This window comes from Monodelphis domestica, chromosome 8 (genome assembly GCF_027887165.1).
Source record: "Monodelphis domestica isolate mMonDom1 chromosome 8, mMonDom1.pri, whole genome shotgun sequence".
Lineage (NCBI taxonomy): Eukaryota > Metazoa > Chordata > Mammalia > Didelphimorphia > Didelphidae > Monodelphis > Monodelphis domestica.
This window is the reverse complement of record NC_077234.1, coordinates 159,929,154-159,955,795: the sequence shown is the minus strand read 5'-3', so window position 1 is coordinate 159,955,795 and position 26,642 is coordinate 159,929,154. Positions and strand designations below refer to the sequence as shown.

General features: G+C 37.2%; 1 protein-coding gene across 1 annotated transcript in view; it reads left to right on the top strand.

Moving 5' to 3' along the window:
- Positions 1–26,642, top strand: part of ABCC4 (ATP binding cassette subfamily C member 4) — a 291,071-nt gene that overhangs the window by 240,026 nt on the left and 24,403 nt on the right. Inside the window, exon 27 of the mRNA XM_007501391.3 lies at positions 16,799–16,888. Coding sequence (XP_007501453.1) covers positions 16,799–16,888 — 90 coding nt within the window. The remainder of the gene's footprint in view (positions 1–16,798; positions 16,889–26,642) is intronic.

The window sequence follows — 26,642 nt, the reverse complement described above, 5'->3', positions numbered from 1 at the left end:
AAAACTTAAATCTTTATATCAAATATATATAGTCAAGCACAACCAATCCCCTCATTGGGCTATATCCTAAATCTACAATGTTTTTGTTACTGTGTAAAGTGTACTCCTGGTTCAGCTCCCCAACTCCATATTGGTTCATGTCTTTCCATATCTCTTTGGAATCATCTCTCCTCTCATTTCTTGTGATATGCTGGCATTATTTCACATTCATATGTGCAATAACCTGTTGGATGCATCTGCCTGCCTCAGGTATCTCTCCACTCCAATCTCTCCTCTATTCAGCCTCTAAAGATGATTTTCCTAAAGCCCAGGTGGTCAGACTGTGTCATTCCCCTAGTCAGATAAGCTCTGTGTCTCCAGTATCAAATGTAAAATGCTCTGTTGGGCATTCAGAGCCCTTCAGAGCTTAGCCTCCTCCTTCTCCTTTCCAGTCTTCTTACTCTATATTCCCCACAACATACTTTTTGATCCAGCAACTTTGGCCCCTTGGCCATTCCACAATTCCATCTTTTGGCTCCAGGTATTTTCTCCAGTTGTTCTTGCAACTTAGAGTGCTCTCCCCACCCTGACTTCTCCGAACTAAAACCCCATTTTTTACAGGAAGTCTCTCCCAAACCCCTCTTTATCCCATTGTCTTTCTTCTTTATCCCATACATAGATTTTTTTGTAAATATTTCTTTGCATGTTGACTCTCTCATCAGATTTTGAGTTCCTTGAGATCAGAGGCTGCCTTTTGTCAGTTTTTGTATCCCTAGGTCTTAGTCCAGGGCCTGACACATAGTAGAAGCTTAATAAATGTTTATTGATTGATATACTGTTATGGTGAAAATCACCTTTAAAGATTGTTAAAATATTAATTTATGGTCACCAGGGAATTCAGCTTTGTAATTTCCTAAATGAAACACTCAAGTCAGAATGGAGTTTATGGTGGTTTAATCACAATGGGAGTAAGAAAAGGGAGAAGGAGAGAAGGAGAGAGGAGGAAAGGGAAAGAGGTTAACTCAACCTTCTGATAGAGTCAGAGGGAGTTTTTTAGGCTGGAAGGCCAAGGTAAAGAAGGGAAGAAGTCCTTGACTCACGTGACCGATCTGAAAGAAGCTGTCTGTGGGCCTCCCCCTGCTCAAGCTCCTCGCAGCAACTGGCATCTCCCTCTGTCCACAGGAAGTGAGCGAATTTCCCTACCTCACTTCCTGTGCCTCATAAGTGCCAATGGTGGCTCTAGCTTGACCTAGGACTGCCCAGAGGTCTGTCCTTTTTTGCACATGTCTGTTGAGGGCCATATTCTCAAATAATTAAATCTTGAGCTTTTTGTTGCAGCTCTTCCTAATCTCTACCTGAGTAGGGTGGAGATTGCAGTTTTCAAGACCTGACTCCATTACTCCAAGTATCTCCATTGTCATTGATCAGGAAATAGCTAAATCCCATCCTCCAAAGAATGGTCTGAACAGGGTGGAGTAGTTTTGAAATTCACACTCCCCCCTGATGATAATTGGGGGACTAGTCTCCCCAATTGATCACTAAACATAAGCATACTATACCCCAAAAAATTCTAACTGCAAGCGTATACAAAATTTTGCCCTCTAAGAGGAAAACTACAATAGTTGTAGATTAGGGGAAATAGGAGAGAGAGAGAGACAGCAAACCAATGTTTTGCTGGGCGCATTGACAAAAGACAATTAGGGGGCAGTCCCCTTTGGCATAACAGTGTACATTCAAAATAAATGTTCAATCAACCGCACCCCAAGGTTCATTCTGGATCTTCCTGTAGTGAAAAGGTTTAGATATCTTTCTGCAAACAGTTCATTCTCTGGATTCATTTAGTTAGCAAGTTTCATCTCTGAAGATCTATCTCGAACAAAAATTTAAATCTTGGATTTTATAAAAATACAATCTCCCCTGAAGAAAGTGTTGAAAAAATACCGAGTCCAGCTGAGGATACAAGGTTTAGTTGTGGGGGGGTGTGAGTTAATTCAAAAAGGAAAACAAAAACAAAAATGAAAACAAAAGAAAAAAGGGAAAAATTTAAGGGAAAAATATAAACCCTTTATATATACATATATTTATATTAAAGAAGAATTCAAGTTAGTATCAAAATATCAAAAAATCTATGTATACAAAATTTTGAGAAAGCAAGAATAAATTTTCTCACAGGCCCCTGTATTAGGGTTCAGTTAAGTAATTTCTAATCCCACAAGTCTGTAGGACAGAATGCAGCAAATTTCACTTACCCATTTGCAGCCAAGGCTACAGGAAATTGCCATACTATAGAAGAGAAAAAAGGACTAGATTCTTATTTTTATAGGGAAGTGTCATTCCCTCGTCTGATTTTACCTTCATTCTCAGGGATGGAAGGAGCCAGGATGGTAGCCAACCTTTGGTACTTGTCTGTAGGTATTTTCACCAAGAGTGTGGATACAAGGAAGGCCTACATCTTAAAGTATGTCAAGTGTCGCAACCCCGAGTCTCACACTAGGTTCAAGACCTTAGTATTGGCTTAGAAGTGCATCAATCCTACCTGGATTGGTCTTTGATTTTTAGACCTGTGAGTTCTTTTGGCATTATCCAGGTTATCTCTGTGCTCCTTTTTTGATCCCGTTCCTAGAATCAGACACAAACATTAATCATAGTTTGTAAACCTTAAAATTTCTTATTTCTTATGCTTAAGCATAGGTCAAAGTCCTTTCCATTGTTCAGCAAAAGGTTTCTGTCCTAAAGTAATCTTAAGAAGGGAGGAGGAGGAACCTCCCATGCCAATGGAGTTCCCATTCCAATAGACTATCAGTAAGAAATTTTCCAAGTATGAAATTTCCCAATGGTGAAATTTCCAACATTTATAAGTCTAAGAAATTTTAAGGTTTACAGTCCCACAACAATTATCAATAAATGGCAGGTTCCCATAGCCTAAAGCTGTTTGGGTACATATTAATAATAATAGCAAGTATATATTTAAACTAATATTATTGTAGAATAAAAATTAATATTGATTGTATTTCCCTTAAGTACATAAAAATGGGGAAAAGGGAAAAAATAAAATATTTTAATAAAAGAATAATAATAATAAAAGGAAAAAAGAAAAAATAAATTCAGGAATTCAATGTGTGAAAAGCAAAATAAAACATTTCCACTTGTAGTTATCTCCAATGCATATATAGGATACAGGCAATCAGTCTCAATAGAGGATGCTCTCTTTACATGTGAGCAATGAATCCAAGAATCCTTTTCTCCAACCTTTATAGATGTTGGAGTAGTCAACAATATTTGGAATGGTCCTTCCCAGGAAGGCTGGGTTACTCCTGTACGCTGGAAGTTCTTTACATATACGTTGTCTCCTGGGTTCAGGTCGTGAAATGAGAAGTCTAGTGGTCCAGCTTGTACTGCAGCTCCGGATTCATGGAGTTCACGTAGTTTGTGCTGTAATTCCTGTATATAGGAAGCAATAGTAGTATCTCCCCCTAACAGCGATGTATAAGCCGGGGAGAAAGGCTTAGCCTGTATAGGCGGATGTCCAAAAAGCATCTCAAATGGTGAGATGTGTAAGTCTCCTCTAGGCCTGCTTCTAAGATAAAATAGGGCCAGAGGTAAGATTTCAGGACATTTTAAATGGGCCTCAGTACATAATTTTCCAATCATAGTTTTAAGTTCTTTGTTCATCCTCTGAACTCTGGGGATGATATGGAACATGGAATTTTGCAGTTATCCCCAAGCAAGAATATATCTGATTTAGAACAGAATCAGTAAAATGACTCCCCCTATCAGAATCAATACATGCTGGCAGGCCAAAGTGAGGAATAATTTCTTTTAAAAGCACCTTAGCAACAAAATCCGCCGTGGCGCAGGAAATGCTTCCGGCCATCTGGTCAGTTGGTCTACTATGACCAGACAATACCACCCACCTATTAAGCTACCTATCTTGGGCATCCATTTTGATTCTAGTTTTTAGCTGTCACAAAAAAAGAACTGTCATCAATTTCTTTTTATACATATAGGGTCTCTTTTTATTCTCTGTTTCTTTTGGGGTGTGAGCCTAACAGTAGTATAGTTGGGTCAGAGGGTATACAAGAGTAATTTCTTGTATATAATTCCAAATTGCTTTTCCGAAAGGTTTTACCCATTCATTGGTCCACCAACAATGTATCAGTGATGTAAATGTTTTCCCACAGCTCCTCCAACTTTTGTTATTTTCCTTTTTTGTTGTCTTTGCTAAGATGATAGGTATGATTAGAATCTTGGAATTGCCTTAACTTATATTTCTCTAGTAATGTTTTGGAGCATTTTCCCCCATGAGGCATGTATTGTAATTGCCTGTTTCTTCCTTGGAGAACTGCCTTTTCATATCATTAGACCCTTTGTCATTCAGGCAATGGCTCACATGACTCTTATTCTCATAAATCTGAATGTATTTCTTATATATCTTAGAAATGAGACCTTTATTGGAGGAACTTTCTACAAAGTTGGCTGTTTTGGGCTAGTTTCCCTTTTAGTCTTAGCTTTATCAGATTAATTTTTGCAAAAACTTGTAAAAGTTTATGTAATCCAAATTATCCATTTTATTTTCTATGATCCTCTCTATCCTTTGTGGATTATTGTCAAGTTTATTTTTTTTCTATCCACACATCTAGTAGGTCCTTTTCCAGAATATAAACCCTTTGTCAAGTGCACATCTGCATCTTCTCTTAAACGCTGTGAGGTTAAGTGATTTGCTCCTAATCACACATCCAGAATGTGTCAAGCACAGCTTGGAATCCAGTCTTACTGATTACAAGGCCAACATGTTGTCCACCATTATATTAAGCCATGTTGTCTTTTTTTTAAGTAGTATTGCTTTAATATATGCTTTTATGCACAAGGGAAAGGACTCTTCCCCTTTCTTTATATTTGTCCTCCAAGCCCTTCCTTTCCTTTCTCTGGTGTTCTAATGGCCCCATAGAATCATTGATTTAGAATCAGAGGGACCTGAGAGCTCAGTTAGTCCAATCCCCTTGTAAACTTTAAAAATTAATATTCAATGCTCAAAGTATTATATTTAATAATGTTTGTTAATATTTATCTTGAAGCAAAGGGAAAGTAAAAGGCTAGAGAAACTGAGAGAGCTCACCAGCCTTCCACATGGGAAAATAAAAAGCGACAGAGGTTATCCACAGCTTAAAACCCATTAAATAAAGGATGCACGTAAACAGAAAGGGAAAAGGGATTGTAGGAAACCTAGTCCAAGGGTTCAAGATTCTAATTAATACACCCTCCTTTCACAGAGTAGTTGTCCAAGGTTAAGTGATTTATCCAGGGTCATCCAGGTTTGTTTCAGTGGTGTCTGACTTTCCATGACCCCATTTAAGGTTTTCTTGTCAAAGATACTGTGTTAAGTTTGCCATTTCCTTCTCCCGCTCATTTTACAGAAGTGGCAACTGTGGCAACCAGGGGCAGGTGACTTGCCTAGCATCCCACAGCTAGTAAGTGTCTGAAGCCAAATTTGAACTCAGGAAGATAATTCACTAACTACAGATCCAACCTTCTATTTACTGAGCCAACTAGCTGTTTCTAGATAAACCTCACTGAGTCCACTCATCTTGCTGTTCTTTTCCCTCACATTTCTACAGGGCCCTGAGATATTTTACCCAAAATATTTTCCCTTGATTTCTTCCCTACCCTCTTTTTTGAAACCTTCTAGAACCTACAAGATTCACATTGAATAATTAACTTTTTCCCCAGAAGCAATCTCTCCACTGTTCTGTCTTCTTTTCTAATGATATCCTGACATTTGGACAGTTGGTCACTTTGTCTCCATTGTCCAAAGTGGGAGGGGGCGTTTTGCCAGAAAACAAGTTTCATTATAGAATCTCTGAGCAGAGATAGTTTCCTTTTTAAGGAATTTTTAACTAAATCTCAAAATCTGGTTTCCTCCGTGATAAGAGCAAGACCTACTAATGACAGAGAAAAGAGGGATCATGGGAATAAATGCCATAATATAGGAGTACCTGGAACCCAAGAGAGAATAGATCTTAAGTTTCAGCACCTTTTCTTGAAGGCCAGAAATCGTTGCCTAGGGCCTTTTTTCTTCTCTAGGAAATTTGGAACATTCAGGGCAGCAAGAGAATAAGAAAACAATGCTATTTGTCTAAAGTGAATCTTGTTTGGATAGCCTCCTGGTTCTCCAGGATGGGGATGATGGGAATTCCCAAGCTTAACCTCCTCAGCTGGATCTCTTTCTCTCTTCTGGCTCATTAACTAGAGGGATCCAGAGAGAAGAAAAGAGAAGGGTGGAAGTGAGTCTGGAGAGGGCCTCTGAAAGATGCTGGTCATCCAGCCCCAGAGAGTACTCGGAGGGAGGGAGGGATGCTGATGTGTTCTCAAAGAAGGCTTCCATCTGCGTGTATTCTGAGTTTAACCCTGGGAAAAACAGAGGAAAAGAGGAATTAACCACTTGCATTTATCGCTTTAAAGTTTGCAAAGTACTTTATATCTGTCATCTCCTTTGATTTTCACACTCTTTCCAGGGAGGTCTCATTGCCCCCCACCCCCACCCCTTTTTTTTAACAAGATGAGGAAAAGAAAACTTAGAGTGACCTGCCCAGGGTCACTCCACGGCTAAATGTCTGAGCCAGGACTTGAATGTCGGTCTTCCAGTCCCCATTGAGCTTCCATGTGGACCTATGGCTGGTTCTGGGGACTGGAAAGCTGGAGCTCCAATCCTGAGGTTGCCTATCGTTGCAGTGGCGCATAACTAGTCTAGGCCTCCATTCCCCTTCTGTCTCTGGACCAAGGATGGTATGGATGCTGCTGCTGCTTGTATGTCCGGCTTATTTCATTCCAACTGCAACATGGTCATGACCAGAAGGAGTTAAGTGAGCTTCCAAAAGAGAACACTGGAGTGAAATTACACTCTGGGAGTAGCTGACTTATCTGACAGGGATCTGGCAAAATGGATTTCAAAACTTTTTGGATGACTTCTTTGCTGCTCAGGCTCCTATCCTCTTGCACAAAGAAACTGTTTACAAATGGAGAGTAATCCCATGCAAATTTAGGATTTATGAATAGCACCCTCAGGGCTGGTGCAGATCAAGGGCGGCTCTGTATCATGATTACAATGGAGATTTTTTTTTTATTTAATTGATTTGTGGCTTTTGCATCTGGGCTGTTTTTTTTTTTTAGTGACTTATAGAGGTTCTTGAACTGCTAGTTTGTTTTGTCATGTTTAAAACAGTCCCACCATTTTGCATATTTCTCTGATTTTTTTTTTAAGAGAGACAGAGTGAGGAGAGAGAAGAGAAGGGAGAGAGACTGGGGGAGGAAAGAGGGAGAGGGTAGAGGAGAAAGAGAGGGAGGGAAGGGAGAGACAGAGAGGGGTGAGAGGAGGAAGACGGGAGAGGAGAGAGAGAAGATGGGAGAGAGATGGAGAGGTGAGAGAGGGAGGGAAGAAGGGAGGAGGAGAGAAGAGAGGGAGGAGAGGGAGAGGAGAGAAGAGAGGGATGAGAGGAGAGAAAAGAAAGGGGAGAGAGAGGCAGGAGAGAAGAAAGACAGAGGAGAGGGAGGGAGAGAGACAGAGGGCTGAGAGTGTGTAGGTTAACCAGAGCAGCTTCTCTTCAAAACCACTTTTTATTACCTGGTTTCCCCTTTTTCTTTTCAAGAACAAAACCCAAAGAGAAAGAGGTGGGTATGCTATTACTAGCAAAGAAATACAATTGGATGGCAGCCTAATGCAGCCCTCCTTTGTTTCTGCACACTGAAGGCTTCATTAAGGCACAGTGGAACTACTGGCGGGAGTTAGTGACCTTTTTGTATCAAAAAGGACTTTACATGGACTTAAATTCTTTTTCTTTTGTTGGTGCACAATGTCCTTTTCTTCTGAAAATGGATGATGATCAGTTCACTCAAAGGCTACAGGATTGAGTGGGCCGAAGGGGGGAGAAACCCAACCTCTGTGTAAGAGTGATTTCAGGTGATTTCCTTCATTTGAAAACAGTGAACTCAACTTAAGCTCCTCGGGCTTGAGAAACAGGAACATTTTTTCGGTATATAATTTTTTTTTCACTTTCCCCACACTGACGAACAGCCGAGATGGCCACTCTTATTCTGGTATTTTAGTTGAGGGAAGTTTCCTGGTTTAGAACCTAAAATGACGAGGCGAAGTAAAACGTTCCTGCTTTTATCTTGTTGGTTCGGAACCAGTTGTACGGTTTTCAGCGTGGTCCCCGTGGGTTTGACGTGGCTGAAGGGTAGTAGGTAGAATTTCTTCCCCAGATAATGAGAGGCTTGTTTCCTAGCCAGGCACACAAAGGTCTAAAGACTGCGGTCTTTGAGACTTTCTGTGTGTGGAAGGATTATCAGTTTTCCACACTAAACTGTTTGATTCAAAGTGGCCATTTTGTATGACACTTCTAATGTGGGTTTGTATTGCTTTAGTTGCAAAGGACAAAATTACCAGTGCATCCAGTGGGGTGTTTTTTTTTTTAACCTTTATCCTCAGGATTTTCCTTCAAAGACAAATTTGGCATTGTTTGATATATGCCACACAGAATCCGGCTACTTTTTCCCCCTCTGACCCACATGCTGAGATGGTGCAATCCAATTTAAATCTAGATCTTCAGATTTTTTTAAGAAGGTGTCCTAGCATATGTTTGTAAATTTCGGCTCCATCTATGTGAAGATTGCATGTCTCTGTGTAAATCTCCCCTGTACAAATGGCATGCCTTCTTCTAAGCTGCAAGCATTTTTACAACACTTATTTATAGGGTTAGGTTATTAACTCCTTCTCCTGAAGACAGCTATTTTAAATAATAATTTCTATCAGAAATAATTAAAAATGACCCTTATCAGCTCTTGCAGTACATGTCTACTGTTAGGACTTTTATTACCCTTATGAAGACATTATAATGGGATTTCTTATTTGGCAAGCCTATGAAAGTGGAAAGAAGTAGGAAATAAAATGAGCAACATATATAAAACATATCAGCATATTAAAACACATGTTGTTAAATTACTTACTGGATTTAAAGGAAAATGTTTCTTCCATCAGCTAATGTATTATTAAACCATTTTTTCTCATTCAACAGGTTTTGATGGAAGTTTTGCTAATTGAAATAAATATCTTTGACATGTCATAACTAGGCAAAAGGTTTTTTCTTGTTCTTTTGTTTTTATATTGTTAAGTCAAGCAAGAGGGATTGATTCAAGGTTCCTTTTTCAGGTTGACAGAGGACAACTTAGAGAGATACTATGATTATAGTGAATTTAAAAAAAAATTCCATTTAAGTAATTTCTCTTTAAGACAGCCTGATTTGGGAGTCAGTAAACCAGAAACCTTTTTAAAAAGTGGTGTTGTGATTCATGGTTACAACAGAAACAGATTGAGTGACTGTTGAATTCATCTGAGTTCCAGGATTTCCACCCTGATCTCTTTGAAGGCCTAGGTGCCAGCACCGTTCCCTAGTCCCCAAGGCATAAAAAGAATCATCCTTTCAGATTTAAGATGCTTGCCCAAGAAGGACCAAGCCTGAAAAGCATTTGGGAGTCAGTTGTTTACATATGGGGCAAACAATTAAACTTTTCAATTTTTTAAAATCATAGACTAAAGAATTTCCATTTACTAAGGTTTCCAAACTCTTAAGCTAGTCTTACTTTTATGAGGGAGATCCTCTTAAAACATCTAACCCCTCATTTACAGTTGACATCTAGAATCTAATTTTGTAATTAGGTTGAAATCCATTTGTTTCCCTCAGAAATGGTTGTTTTTAGCTTTCAGATGAGAGTATAGTATTTGGAAGAAGCATTTTTAATGTTATATTTCTTTGTTCAGTGCCATGAGATGCACTTTATTTCATATCATGGTGGTAGTGATTATTTCTTTCCTTTTCTTTCCTTTTTTAAGAATAAATTTATTACCTATTTTTAACATTCCTTAAAAAAATTTGAGTTCTGAATTGCTTTCCTCCCAACCCTCCCTCACTGAAAAAGTAAGCAAAATGATATTGATTTTATACATGGTTATTTCCTTTATTAAACCAGGCAGTTATGGTTATTGGGAAGCATAGGACATTGTAATCTCTCCTTTTCAAGTACTTGCCCCTTGTCCAAATTAAACCTAATCAAATCTCCTACTGACGGTCAAATTATAACTCTTCTCATTATCTAGACACTGGGAAATTAAACAGGTGAAATAGGGAAATGGAAGAACCCATTTAAGGAAAAAACAAGTCATTCCAAATGCCAAAAGTAAAGATGAAAGGATGTGGGGACTCCAGGGAATCATAGGGTTAAGGCAGTAATGGAACACCAAGAAGTTAATTCATTTATCTTCAGTATCCACTGCTAGCCCATGAAAGAACCTCAGGTAGAGCAAATGATGTCACCAGATGGTGTGGGGGAACATGGGCACCCATAAAAGACACTTCTCATCTTCTTTCTCTAGACACTTGTGCAAGTTGCTTTTGGTTAAGCCTGCTGTGGACACAAAGGAGAGAATGAATTATTTAGTCCTATAGAATTCAATAGTAGGCGATCCCTGAGATCACAAATAAAATTTTAAAATAATTTGGTCCAATTAAAAGAAAATTCATTTGTTCCCCAAAAAGTAATTTTGAGCCATGATTCACAATCAGTATGTATATCTTTAAAAGGCAGTACTTCTCTATACATCACATTTGTTTCTTGATTCATTATGGCCAGCTATCAGACTCATTTAAGGCCTTTTAAATTCCTGTCCTAGGCTTAGGAGTACATATTTTTCAATAACGACACCATCTTTTTTCAATAACCACACACACACACACACACACACACACACACACACACACACACACACACACACACACACACACACAATCCTAAATCCAGGTTGATAGGAGAAACCATGAAATGCTTTTCTGTCATTATTTTTCATAGTTAGAAGGAACAGTATACCTATCTGTTTTATTCTCTTGGGCTTCTTAGAAATTGAGCAATGGTCAATAAAGTATTAAAAATACACAGAAGAAAACAAGAAGTCATTCAGAAGGGGACACAAGGAAACGGGGCAATTTTTGTTTCTGAGTTAAATGTAATATACACTCTTTTAAAAAAACAAAGTGTAAAGTTCAAGGTTTCATATATAATTTTTTTTGTTCTTTGTATATTATAATGCTCATATTTATTAAGTTTATGATAAAATGAAGATTTCTTTTAAATTGAGAAATGATCTTATTGCTGATTTTATCAAGGCCTGTTCCCAAAGAGCTTAATATTATAAAGGAAGTTCTTGGTAGTTATTTTTCTCTTTAAACAAAAGATACATATAGGATAAAACTTTTGTTAGGGTTCTTAAGATGATAATTAGTTTATAGCCAAGGGGCAGGTAGGCAGCACAGTGTTTGGAGCACCAGGCCTGGGGGTCAGGAGGACCTGGGTTCAAATGTGGCTACCTTTGTGACTCTGGGTGAATTATATAACCCCAACTGCCTGACCCTTGTTACCATTCTGTCTTGGAATTGATACTAAGGGGAGCAGCTAGATGGCTCAGTGGATAGAAAGCCAGGTTTACAGATGGAGGGCCCTGGATTAAAACCTGACCTCAGACACTTCCTACTAGTGTGACCCTAGGCAAGTCCCTTAACCCTTATTGCCTAGCCTTTTCTGCTCTTCTGCTTTGGAAATAATATATAGTATTGATTCTAAAATAGAAGCCAAGGGATATTTACCCAAAAAAAATTGCTACAAAGACAGAAGATAAGGGTTTAAGAAACAAATATTTATATTCAGACCATCTAACACAGGAGTTCTTTTTGTATCATGGACCTAGTTGGCAATCTAGTGAAGCCTGTGGACTCTTCAAAATAATATGTGTTGCCTCCATTCATAAATGAGTAAAACCTCTGGTTTCAGTCATTTTTCAGTCATGCCCAACTCTTTGTGAGCCCATTTGGGGTTTTCTTAGCAAAAATACTGGAGTGGTTTTCCATTTCCTTCTCCAGCTCATTTTACAAATGAGGAAACTGAGGTAAACAGGGTTGAGTGACTTGCCCAGCATCACACAGCTATTATGTGTCTGAGGCCAGATTTTAACTCCAGAAAATGTCTTCCTACAAGCCCATCACGCTATCCACTATGCCACCACCATCCCAAAATAGTGTCTTTAAATAATTGGAGAGAATGTTACATTTAAGCTAGAGTTCAGTGAAAATAAAGATATAATTTTTCCCCCACCTACATTCATAAAAACTAAATTCCTCCACTGATCTCTTGAGAGTTGGCACCCAGGGCATCGTGGACTCTGTCAAGAGAGTATGGATAGCCCCTGGTATAACTACTATAGCCTCTAAAGTATGTTCGGCCTGCCCTATCTGCCAGGCATATAATCAACATGCATATCGTGGAAAAGCCTTAGGGGGACGTCCTCTGGCTTACACACCTTTTGAACATCTACAGATAGATTTCATAATGATGCCAAAGGCTGGACATTATAAATTTTGTCTAGTAATTGTAGATCAACTAACCAGATGGGCGGAAGCATTTCCTACGACCCGAGCCACAGCAGATTTTGTTGCAAAGATACTTTTAAAGGAAATTATTCCTCGTTTTGGCCTGCCAGCACATATTGACTCTGATAGAGGGAGTCATTTTACTGATTCTGTCTTAAACCAAATATATTCTTGCTTGGGGATAACTCCAAAATTCCATGTTCCATATCACCCCCAGAGCTCAGGCCAAGTAGAGAGGATGAATAAAGAACTTAAGACTATGATTGGCAAATTATGCACTGAGACCCATTTAAAATGGCCTGAAATTCTCCCTCTGGCCCTATTTTTTCTTAGAAGCAGGCCTAGAGGAGACTTACATGTTTCACCATTTGAGATGCTTTTTGGACATCTGCCTATACAGGCTAAGCCTTTCTCCCCGGCTTATACATCACTATTAGGGGGAGATATTATTACTATTGCTTCCTATATACAGGAGTTACAGCACAAACTACATGAACTTCATGAATCCGGAGCTGCAGTACAAGCTGGACCATTAGACTTTTCTCTACATGACCTGAACCCAGGAGATAAAGTTTATATCAAGAATTTCAAGCGAACTGGAGCAACTCAACCTTCATGGGAAGGACCATTCCAAATATTGTTAACTACTCCAACATCTATAAAGATTGGAGAAAGGGACTCTTGGATTCACTGCTCACATGTGAAGAAAGCATCTTCTGCTGAGACTGATTGACTCTATCCTATCATATGAATTGTGACTCTATCTTATCATATGAATTAGAGATAATAATCCATAGACAAATGGATGCTGTTTTTTCAAGAATACATTGAATTACTGATTTTTTCTTATTTTTCTTATTTCTTTTCTTTTATTTTTTTATCAGAATATTTGAATTTTTTTCTCATTTTTTGTACTGAAGGTATACATAATTAATATTAATATTATTTTTTCTGACAGTAATACAAGTTAATATATATACTCTCGCTATAATATCAATATATGCCTAAAAGCTTTAAACTATGGGAACCTGCCATTTATTGATAAAATATTATAGGACTGTGATTAATGTTTGTGTCTGATTCCAGGAAAAGGGATAAAAACAAGGAGCACAGACTAAACCTGAATAGTGCCAATAGAGCACACAAGAAATATTAAAGTGAGACTCGAGGTTGCGATGCTTAACTTATGTTTAAGTCATAGGACTTCCTTGTATCTACACTCTTTACGAAGTACTCAAACAAGTACAAAGCTTGACTATCATGCTGGCTCCCTATATCCCTGAGGGAAAAAAAAATCAGACGAGGGAATGACATTTCCCCATCAAAATAGAATTCTAATTCTTTTCTTCTTATATTATGGCAACTTCCTGTAGTCTTGGCTACAAATGGCTAAGTGAAATATTACTGCATTCTGTCCTACATACTTGTGGGATAGAAATTACTTTAAACTGGACCTATATAAGGCCTATTTTGAATTTTTCTTATGTTTTTGATTATTTTTCTATTTTGATAATTGACACATACACCCCCATAACTGAACATTGCATTCTGAGCTAAACTTGATATTTTTTAATACTTACTTCAGGGGGGATTATATTTTAATTTAAAATCTAAGAATTTTTTTATTTTTGAATTTTTTTGTTTGAGATTGGATTTTTATAAAAATCCAAGAATTTTGAATTTTGTTTAAGATTTTACTGTTATAAAAAATCAAAGATTTTGATTCTGTTCGAGAAAAGATCTTCAAGAAATGAGCTTGAAACTTTTATATCCAGAGAATGAACTGTTGCAGAAAGATGCCAAAAACCTACACTTTATCAAGAAGATCAAGAATGAACTTTGGATATGATTGATTGGACTGAACTTTTGATTGAACATTTATTGTAATTGTACACATTTATGCCAAAAGGGACTGCCCCTAATTTGGCTTTCTGTCAATGCGCCTAGCAAAACATTGGTTTTGCTTTCTTTTCTTTTCTATTTCCTCTCTCACTATTCTAATTCTCTTAGAAAATTGAATATTGTGTATATCTATAGTTAGAATTGAATTCAGAATTACAAAATTGATTATGTTGTTTGATCAATGGGGAGACTGGTCTCCCATGATCATCAGGGGGGATTGTAAACCTTAAAATTTCTTAGACTTATGAATGTTGGAAATTTCACCATTGGGAAATTTCATACTTGGAAAAAATTTCCTACTGATAGTAAGAACTCTATTGGAATGTGAAACCCCTTGGCATGGGAGGATCCTTCTCCTCCCTACTTAAGACTACTTTAGGACAGAAACCTTTTGCTAAACAATGGAAAGGGCTTTGACCTATACTTAAGCATAGAACAGGAAGTTCTTTGAGTCATGATTGATTTTAGAATTGATACAATAGAGATACTTGGAATGACAGAACCAGGTCTTGGAACTTACAATCTCCACCCTTCTCAGAGTAACAGGATTTAGGAATGGCTGCAGCAAAGATCAAGATTTAATTATTTGAGAATATGACCTTCAACAGACATGTGCAAAGGGGGGGCAGACCTCTGGGGGGTCCTGGGTTAAGCTAGAGCCACCATTGGCACAGGAGAGACATGGACAGTGATTGGTAGATGTGAGAACTGAGGGGAAGGGACTTAGATTGTTGACTTAAAGATAGCGGGGTCTGAGGACAGAGGAGGAGTTTTTTGCTCTGAGAGGTTTTGCTCTGAGGGGGTTTTGCTCTGAGAGGTTTTGCTCTGAAGGAGTCTAGAGGTGGAGGCCCCTGAGACTGTTTCTCCATTTTGGTCACGTGAGTGATAGGGACTGATCTCTGTTCTTTGCCTCAGCTATCTAAGGGCTTGGGCCTTTGGCCCAGCCTAAGGAGAGGGAGTATTTAAGTCCTATTCCCTTCTCTCCCCCTTCTCTTTCTCTCTCTCTCTCTCTCTCTCTCTCTCTCTCTCTCTCTCTCTCTCTCTCTCTCTCTCTAATACTTTTTTTCCTCCTTTTTGTAATTAAAAACTCCAAAAGGTTGACTGCTGACTTGAGTTTTCATTTAGGAATTACATAGCTGAATTCCTTGGCGACCTTAAATTAATATATATCAGTCTTTTAAAGTGATTTCGATATCACAGAGTCCAGATAAATAACTTCTCGTCCATTGCAACTTCCTTGTTTTACAGATGTGAAATTGAAGTATTACCCAGAATCACTTGTGAGTAGATATATGGTTTAAACCAGGTACTCTGGCCCCACATACAGTGCTTTTCCCCCTACACCAGGCTCCTGCTTGTCTGAAAATGGAGGGAATATTTGGGGCTATCTCTCAGAACACCACTACAATGAAAGACAGATTAAGAGTGAAGCTCCATAAAATTATATAACCTTTTAAAAAAATCCTTACTCATTTTAAATTTGAAGTTCTATACCTCGGTACTCTATTGCCCCTCTGAAATGAGCCTGGTTTGTTCTTTTTCTACCCACTCCTTCATATGCCACTTGTCTGATGTTATACCTTATGAGGAAACATTAAAGGAGCAACATCATCTGCTTATTATGTGCATAGTGGTTTCTTTTTTCAATGACATTATCACTGGAACCTGGAAATAAACATAATGCAAGGTTACATCTGATCCTCAGTACTCTTGAAGTACAGAAGTGAGTTCTTAAATACACATACTTTGATCATGACACTCCTCAAAATGGTTTTCATATTATCCCACCCTTATGGTTAATAATAGCAGGGCATCCATCCCGGTGGATGAATGGAAAAGATAAAGGAGATATCAGCTTAAGTCTCTTAATAGAAAGGGTGCTGCATTTCTCATTAGTTCATTTCTCCTTCAGGCAGGAACAGAAAGTCCCAGTTGTATTAGTTGAGGAGACTACTCCCCATACCAACAATATCTTTTACCAGTGGGGAAAATGTCCTTGTTTATCATTCAATGCAAGTGTAATGATGTTTAGCAATTTCCCCTCAAGTCACAAGTCTTAACTAATCATGCTATTCATATTTCCCAGGTACTACACCTGGATGTACTATTGATTTTTATTGATACCCTCAAAGCCAGATTCATGAAATAACTGAATTGTGATTTTTTTGTATTTGTTAAACAAATAGATATTTTATTAGCCTATTTTCTTCTTTATTCTCTTGATTATATTCTGCTATTTAACTATCTACAGTAAAAGTGCTATCCAGAACTTGATTTTTGCATTCTGGAAATCAAATCTAGAAGCTGTACATTTTCACTTGCTTTTGTTACTTTAAGGGAGTGACAATTTTTATACTTTACTATATTTTTAACTTTGTTAAAATAAATAAATAAATCTTTGTCCATTCACTCAACTTCATACAATGATAGAAATTTTATTGGAATTTTAGGAACCTGTTTTATTCACTGGAACAATGAGAAAAAATTTGGATCCTTTCGATGAGTATACAGATGAAGAACTGTGGAACGCCTTGAAAGAGGTAATTAATAACATTTCCTTTATTTTAATTGTATGTGTTTATGGTGTTATATAAAATGAGAGGTTCTGATGCAGAAGAAAAACAACTGCTTGATCACATGGTTCAATGGGGATATGATTGGAGAATGTAGATTCTAAATGATCACCCCAGTGTAAATATTAATAATATAGAAATAGATCTTGATCAATGATACCTGTAAAACCCAGTGGAATTGCTTGTTGGCTATTGGAGGAGTGTAGGAGGAGGGAGGGAAAGAATGTGATTCGTGTAACCATGGAAAAATATTCTAAATTAATTAATTAAATAAACAAATTCTTTTTAAAAGGGGAGGGGGGCTTCTGAGAGGAAGCTTACCTGCTAGCATACTCTTTATTAGTTTGTTTTAAATAAGTTTTCACTATAATTTTCCCCCAGTAACCCTCATGCTATTCCATATTAAAAAGTACAGTTTTTTAAATAGAAAGAAAAAGAGTGGATTAATGGACTCAAGGTGCATTTTTAAACATTAGAAAGACAACAAATAAACACAAAAGAAGAGATTTTTAAAAGTAGAGAAAGATAAACAGGAAACAAAAACAATAACAAAATAAAAGCTTTAGAACTTATAAAACTAAATATCTTTTAAAGTATCAATAAAATTAAATTTTAGCCAATCTTATTAAAAAAGAAAAGAGCAGAAAATCAACTGAAGAAAATAACAAATTGTTTAGTTAAGTCCTCAACAAATTGTTTAGTTAAGTCCTTGCTTTTAAGTAACTACCAAAGGAAAAAAAACTGACCCTGATGGATAGGATAATTCTATCAGACTTCTTACAAATCACATTTAATACCTATACTACAAAAATTATTCTGAAAAATTGCAAAATACTCTATCTAATTCCTCTTCTAAAGTACATATAGTTTGTACCTAAACCAGGGGATCCTATTAAGGCTAAAGCAACCTCATTAAAGTAATATTCATCATGACCAATTTAGATTCATGCCAGATGGAAAGCAATCAACCTAATTAAATTGAAAATGAAAACATCCAAAACCACATGAATATCTCCAAAGTGACAATGGCTTTTCACAAAGTATAATACTTATTTATACAAAAAACCCAAAAGGTATTAGTGTGGAGGGGCCTTTTTTAATATAAAAAGTAATGAAAGCCCTCATCTATAATAGGAATACATGAGAACTTTCCTCAATAAATACAGGATTAAAAGAAGGATGCATAAACTCACCAATATTATTTTAGATAATTTTGGAAATTCTAATTATAGCAATAAAACAAAAAGAAATTAAAAGTATATAAAGATAGGTAAAGAGATAAAACTATCCCTATTTGCTGGCATCATAATTTACTAAGAAAATCTTAAGAGATCATCAAAGATACTAATTGAGATAATTGATTCATCAAAGTTATAGTCTATAAAATAAACCCTCAATAACCAGTTTCATTTCCATAAAATAATAACAAAATCCAAGATAAATAATACACACCTCAAAAATTATTACAAAAATGTATAAAATATCTAAGTATAAATTTACCCAAGGACACAAAACACTTGTACAGATTTTATTCTGAAGTGAACCTCAATAGAAATAAAACAATAATCATTAGAAATATATTTATTACCATTGATTAGTCATATTAGTTTAAAATAGTGAGGTCAGTCAGTGGAACAGATTAGACAAGGAAGAATCAGAAACAATAGAACTCAAAATAGAAAAAATAAAGTGCTTTATAAAAGCTGCTGGTAAAACTTGGTAGCAGTCTGAATGAAATTAGATTTAAACATTTTAATATTCTAAAGATAGGTACACAAGAAAGAAATTACTTTGGGTTTTGTGTGGTTTGGTTTTTGTTTGTTCGTTTAGTTTGGGTGGAGTTTTTTTGGTTTTGGTTGGGTTTTTTTGTGTACTGAAATTTTCTGAAGGCTATATTTTTAGTTTTAAAATATTAATTTTTTAAAGACTACTCAAATTTTTGAAGTAACCATTAACCAGAAACTTGATAGGGGCCCAAAAAGAGAGGCAGGGGCACAAGCAGCTAGGCAGCTAGACTAGGCTAGAGAGAGCAGAGGCTGAAGAAGGAGCTTCTATAAGCAGCTAGTCAGGAGAGCTGGTGGAGCCAAAAAAAAATGGGGTAGGAGAGGCAGACTTCCTGTCACATGAGCCAACATATAAGCCAATTTGTCCCTTCTGACATCATCACTTAGTCCCTCCCCAGGACATGACCTCAATCACAAGAAGAGGTGGGTTTTCAGAAAGTCGAGGTCCTTTTCCTCCCTGCCATGTGGTAGGCCAAAATGGCAGCTGCCTAGCTCACTGATTTCATTACCTAATCAAGTTCTTGTCTACAGACAAACAAGGAACAGGTCTCCACCCTGACAACAACAAAAGCTAGCCCAGTGATATGCCTTTAACTCTATTGGACCCAACCTAATTTCATAGTGGGGGAAGAGACTTTTTCTAGTTTTAAAATCAAACTGTTTGGGGGGTCAAAGAGGGAACTATTTCTCATAAAAATATAACAGTTCATTATTAGTTTTCCACATTGGTCAGGACCTCTTAAAATATTTGGGGGGATTTGCTGTACAGCAACTTCCACTCAGTTCAGTTTGGCAATTAGACTGTAATTTATAGACTTAGAAAGGCCTGTGTCACTCAGAAGTTGAATGACTTGCCCAGGGTCAAACCACCAGTGTGTATCACAGGTGAGACTTGGAACCAGGTCTCCTCTTAAGCCATTCCACATCCTTGAACACAATAAACAGCAAGAATAATAGACTAACCTCAGAGGAACAAGATGAGCAACTAGGGTGGAGCTCCAGGCCTGGAGTTGGGAACACTCATCTTCAGGAGTTCAAATTCCATCTCCAGACACTTGGTAGCTATGTGACCCTGGACAAATCACTTCACCCTGTTTGCTTTAGTTTCCTTATCTGCAAAATGAGCCAGAGAAGGTAATGGCAAATCACTCCAATATCTTTGCCAAGAAAACCCTAAATGGGGTCACAAAGAGTTGGACATTGCTGAAAAACAACAGAGAAACAAAGGACTTGGGTGCTTAGCCTTAATTCCCTATCCTCTACAAAATAGACTACCTTTGGCTTCATGATTTGTGATTGTTCTTTTACAAAAATAGAGGAATAATAAACAATGTACCCGTAAAGTAGACTGCACCAGTTTGATCAGTTCTTCAGCTCATTGTTTTTTTTTCTTTCATCAAGATAGTTGTCGCTCATTTTACCCTTCTAGGGATATCTCTGAAATTTTAATGTGTTGGATAAGATTCTACTATGTACAGCCAACTTTGGAGGCCAGACAGTTTCTTACCTGTAATTCTTGTTTTCTGGAGGTGTGTCTACGATAAGTCTTTACACATCCACCCAACTTCCCAGAAGACTTGGGGATTTTTTCCCCCTAAATCCAGACTCATTACTTCATCTTATATTTGGAAGGTAATTGACCATCTGGGGGTATTTAATACCATCAGTCCCTGCACATGAATTGGATATATGTTTATTCAGGAGTGGTATTGCTTTTGTTATACACACCTTAAGAGACTGAATTGCAGGTAAATGATTTCACAACTTATTTCATAACTAAACACCCATAGGCTCTCCAGTTAATAAAATTAATCCAGGCAAAATCCATGAAGCCTTCCTGATCCTACCTCGTGGCACCTGTTCCTGATGATTTTCCCTCTTAGAGCTCATGTTGAATTTTGGTTCTATACTTCTCTTATGCACATCATGCATAATATAAGCCCATGTTGTAAGTTATAGTTACTTGTGGTTATACTGCATCCCCAAACGGTTTGGACTGAGTGCCATGAGGATAGGGACAATACCTATTTAAACTACATATCTGCTCCTGTTGGCTATCACAGTGCTCTGTGCATGTATTAGGTAATTAATTTGTCATAATGTGTTTTGTCTTACACAAAATCTAAATTCGCCTCATAGGTAGAACAGAGTCTCAGTTACTCCCCCTAGTTCCTTCAGTTTCTAATTTCAAGTGGACCCTTTTATTCCTCCCTAACTGACTCTATTGGACTCTCCACTATAACTATTCCAGACCCCTCTTCTCCTCAAGCCTTTCATAATACTTCCCACCTCTCTTCAATAGACTTTTCCTTCTGCTTTACTGAGAAAATAGAGGCCACCCAACCCAAGTTCCCTTTTTTTCCATACCTAACACCTAAAAAGCCCTTGCATGAACATCTCAAACTCTTTCAAGTCCTTCAACTTCTCTTGGCTTTAAGTCCCTCCTCTGTAAAAGGATGGAGTTAGCCATGGTGACTTCCACAGTCCCTTCCAGCCACACTCTATTCCCTCTCTGGGGCTTATTCCCATTCTTTATCTTCACTTATATACCTCTCACTTAATTCTCCACATTTGGAATCTGTCACCCAGCTTTATGATGCAGCACAAACTGTTCTCTCCCAATGATTTTTTAATTGTCAAGTCTAATGGACTCATTCTAATGGATTCCATAGGCATTTGTCAGTTGCTACTGAACAATCTGTAAGACATTTATTTCTGGATTTTCATTTAATTGTATTATCTTAGTTCTAGAACCTATCTGGATTTTCATTTAATTGTATTATCTTAGTTCTAGAACCTATCTGGATTTTTATTTAATTGTATTATCTTAGTTTTATAACCTATCTGACCATACCTTCTAAGATTCCTTTGCTAGATAATCATAGATATATCCCAAGTGTTCTGTCTTGGGCTCTCTTCTGCTACATTCCCTACTTTGATGACTTCATAAGCTCCCATGAATACAGTTATCATCTCCATCACTCCTTGAGCTATAAATCCACATCTGGTCTTCCTCCTTAGTACTGTCCTTTATCACCAGCTGCTTAGTAGATATTTCAAAATGGATATCTGATTGATATCCAAATTCAATACAACTGAAATAGAACTTATTTCTTCTTCCAACTCCATCCCCTCTTAAGAATTTCCCTGATTCTTTTAGAATTACCACTGCCCTTCTAATATTAGCAAATAGGAAACAGTATCTGTGTACAAGTACATATTTGTATGCATGTAGGTAGGTATCCCAATACATATTATATTACCCAATAGAATGTATAAAATTCTCGAGGGCAAAGACTTTCATATTTGTCTTTGAATCACTAGTGCCCAATTCAATAATTGCAGATGAATCCCAAAGCATGACAGGGTCTGAAAGGATAGTGTCAGGAGTCTTAAAGCCCAGAATGAGCCAAGGCTGAAAGCTAGGGAAACAGAACCAAAAGAGGGAGATTTTTAAAGTTTTATTGAGGATAATGAAAGGTTAAAGAAAATATAGAATCACTTGCAGTTAATTTTGAATATTACTAATTATGTCTCATTATAAAATTACTGGTTTTCTTCATAATGTGAAAAATTTAAAAATCTTTGATAGATAAAATTTTGTTACATTTTAAGAATGTTTTTTCAAGAACATTACATTTCAAAATGTATGATGAAATAGAGTTAAAAATGGAATTTCACATATAAAAGCTCAATTTTTATGCCCCTTTTCATGTATACAAATTAGAAACATGTGTACATGGTCCAATTTCTGCCCCAGAACTTAAGAGGAATATGGGGAACTACAAGGGTAATATAGAGAATTTCAAGAAAACATATGGATTAAAAAAATAAAATCTACATGAAAAATTTAGGGGCATTTGATAATAAACAACTTAAAGAAGAAAAAGCAACTAAGGCATAATTTTTAAAATTACTTAGCCCAGCCTCATTATGAATTCTCCACTGTTATAAAACACTACTCTGCATTACTGAAATGAAAATGTACAATTTGTGTCCACAAGGAGGTTCTGATATAAGGCTATTCGACATGAACACAAATGCCTGTAATATGTTACGAAAACTCAGATGAAGAAATGGTCTGAGAAAGGTGCAATAATTTAGCCTAGATTAATACATCTAATTAAAGTCAAAGCTAGAATTAGAATGTAGGCATCTACATTGTATTCGTGTCTGCTGCCTATCTATTATGCTTCACTCCCTCACTTGTAATTTAACTATTATCAAATATAAGCTAGTTACTTTTTCACACTTTTTCATTAAGGTACATTAGAAAATAATTGTCATGATCATAGATTTAGCCTAAACATAAAGAAGCCTTTTCTGATTGTAAATAATATAGCAAGGATTACCTTACAGAGTTTCTAAAACTCCCTTGGAGCCCTCCATAAATTCCACAGGTTCCTATCTATCCATGGTGGTTGGACTGATGAATCTTTTGATGCTGCGATTCATTTTTACTTATGGAAGTGGATATTGTCTAGTCAGTGCAGAGAAAGCAATTTATTCCAAATATATGTTAAGGGATGCCATTTTACCCTGTCTTGTCTTCTGTATAGTTCCTAGAGAAAGAAGATAAGCTATTTAATGAAACTACACAGTCCAGAACAATTTTTTCAGAGATTTTCAAAATGTTACTTCCATATTTGTGATCCTGGGCTCTAAAGGGACTACACCAGTAGAGTACAAGCCTTCAATGATTGATTTTATGAAGCCCAAAATATTGCAAGTAGGGTGCCAGAAACACTGAATTTGTCCAGACTAGGAGCTAGAATTCAATGTAATTTCTAACATAATACTCCTATCTCTGTGATTTTTTAATTTGGGTTTTTTTGTCTCTTATTAAAAGAAAATTGAAATTGTATTTATATAATCTCTTTAAGGTTTGTAAATTACTAGATAATTTATATATGACATATTTATATATAATATATATAATAATAGAAACTATCCTAGGTATTAGAACTATTTTGTTGGTAATAGAAGTGGTGGTATTGGTATTCATCATTTTTCAGTTGTATCTGACTTTTTATGACTCCTTTGGGGATTTTCTTGGCAAGATAATGGGATAGTTTGCCATTTCCTTCTGCAATTCATTTTATATATGAGGAAACTGAGGCAAACAGGGTCAAGTGACAAGTGTCAGAGACCACATTTGGACTCAGGTCTTCCTGACTCTGGGCCCAACATTTCTTATCTGCTGTGTTACCTAGTTGCCTCAGGACCATTTTACAGATAAGGAAACCTAGGTAAAATGACTCCCACAGTCATACAGATAATAAATCTCCTGTTTCTGTTGTGAAGGACTTGAAGTGAACCCCCTGGGTTCAGGAAGGATACCTTTTGCAAGAATGCAACACTTAACTTAAACTTAGCTTAAAAATAAAAAGAGAAATGTATTAATTTAGAAGGTTATGTTGAATCTGACCAGGAGGACAGCATAGAACATCAAGTCTGGGGTCTTTATACTCGCAACCCTGTTACACTGTGCCACAGTGAAGACGTGACTGAAGCATGGGATGGGGAGGAGGGAGGTTTGCCTGAAGACATAGGGGGTGACCCTCATAGTTTAGGGGACAGATGGATGTCTTAGATACAATCTGATGGTATCAAGGCCTATCGTGATGGTGTAGGTCTCTGTTCATCTCAGATCTAAAGGACAACCCAAGGAGAATATTCCTCCCAGGGTCTTATCAGGAGTCACAGGAATGTAAGAGAACAATAGAATTTTCTTGCTTACAGTTTGACCTAAAATACTTCTAAATTTGGAGGTACAATGCCCCATGCCAGTTCCAGTGTTCTTTCTGCTATATTACACAACATTTTTTAAAAATTAAGTTTATTTAATTAATTAATTAAGAATATCTTTCCATGGTTACATGATTCATGTTCTTTCCCTCCCCTCTTACCACCCCCTCCAATAAGCAATTCCACTGGATTTTACATTACACTACATTTTTGGAAACAACTCAAAATATACTATCCTAGAGGAAAGAATCAGCCAGTCATTTAAATTGAACCCCATTTTCTCATTTCTTAGAGTTTTCACTCTAAATCTAACTGACTCTAAGCAGATTTTTAACATGAACTTTTTCATTTCATAGCTATTGTTGTATGGTTAAAGAATAGTTCGTCTTCATACTCTTAGATTTTGTTATTTATCATTTAATTGTTGGATGCTTTAGTTGTCACCATTATTCAACTGGTTGGTTTGTTCATCTGAAGTTTGTTGGCCCCTCTGGCTTGCTGTACATATATAGTTATGTAAACTCCTCAGGGACATGGGATTGTATCATTTTAGCCTTCTGAGCCCCAGCACCTAGTGTTGGGCCACGTATATATGTAAGCACTTCAGAGATGTTGAGTTGTTGAACTGTAATTGGCTAATGGCTCTATTAAACCTCTCCTCCAAATTGTATATTCATGGACCTGTGCCATCACACCAGTGGTAGCCCATGAAATCATTCTTGGAGATTAAGAGATTAGTTACCTGTAAACCACAATTTCATGAAAGGTAGAATTACCATAAACAAGCCAACTGTTCATATAGCTTAGAATGACATACTTAACTTCAGAACAATATGGTATACCTTATTATGTATATTTCTCTGCTTCATGACTTACATGACACTACAGTCCTGCATTTACTTGCTACCCCTTTTACCTCCCTCCTTCCCTCCTTTTCTCCTCCCCTCTTTCCTTAACTCCCTTCCTCCCTCCCTCCCCACTCCCTTCCTTCCTCCCTCCCTCCCCGACTCACTTCCCTTCCCTTCCCTTCCCTTCCCTTCCCTTCCCTTCCCTTCCCTTCCCTTCCCTTCCCTTCCCTTCCCTTCCCTTCCCTTCCCTTCCCTTTCCTTCCTTCCTTCCTTCCTTCCTTCCTTCCTTCCTTCCTTCCTTCCTTCCTTCCTTCCTTCCTTCCTTCCTTCCTTCCTTCCTTCCTTCCTCCCATATTGCCAGTTTTTTCTCTTGCTATTTCCAGCTCTCTCATCTATATCCTTCAATTTATAAGAGTTAACCCCATACCTGAAGTTCATTCTATATATCTCTCCATCTCTATCCTTTTCCTTATAATAGCCAGGTTGGAGCAATGGATAGAGTGCTGCAGTCAGGAAAACCTGAGTTCATTTCCTCCCTCAGACACTTAATCATTAGTTGATTGACCCTGAGCATGCCACTTAATCTCTCTTACCCTCAGCCATCTCACTTGAAAAATGGTAATAATAATAGCTTCTTATTTCACAGGTGTTGTATGTCATCAGATGCAATAACATAAGTAAAGTGCTTTACAAAAAGGGCTATATCCTCTACCAATAATTATCCTGTCTTTACCTCGAGCCTTTCCTAACTCTTCTTAATTCTAGAGCCCTCCCTCTTTTAATTATTTCTTGCTCCTTTGTAAATGTTTGCTTACTGATTTATACATACGTGTTTGCTTCTTGTCTCTCCCATGAGATTGTGAGCTCCTTGAGGGCAGACCTGTACCTGACATAGAGTAAGTGCTTACTAAGTGTTTATTGACTCACTGATAAAAATACAAACGTTTGTTATTGTGCTCTTTGTTCAAGACAGATCAGATATCCCTTCCTCTTAATCTCTGCTTCCTTTAATTTCTTCATTTCCTTGTCTAAACCTCTGTCATATTCTACTTCATACTTTCATGTTTATCTGTATACATTATATCTGATCCATTTCTAATCAAGCCACCTTAGTCCATCAACTATTTAGTGGGCACCAGGAATATAAAGACAAAGTAGAAAGCAAACTTTGCCCTTATGAATTTTATGTTTTACTAAGAGAGATACATCTATATGATAATTGAGGAAGAAAGAAAGAACACTGATCACTAAGAAGATCAGGGAAGGGGACAAGTCTTAAAGGGAACCATGTGGTGCCCAGAAGGGGAATCCATTTCCAACATGAGGGATGGATAGTCTCTG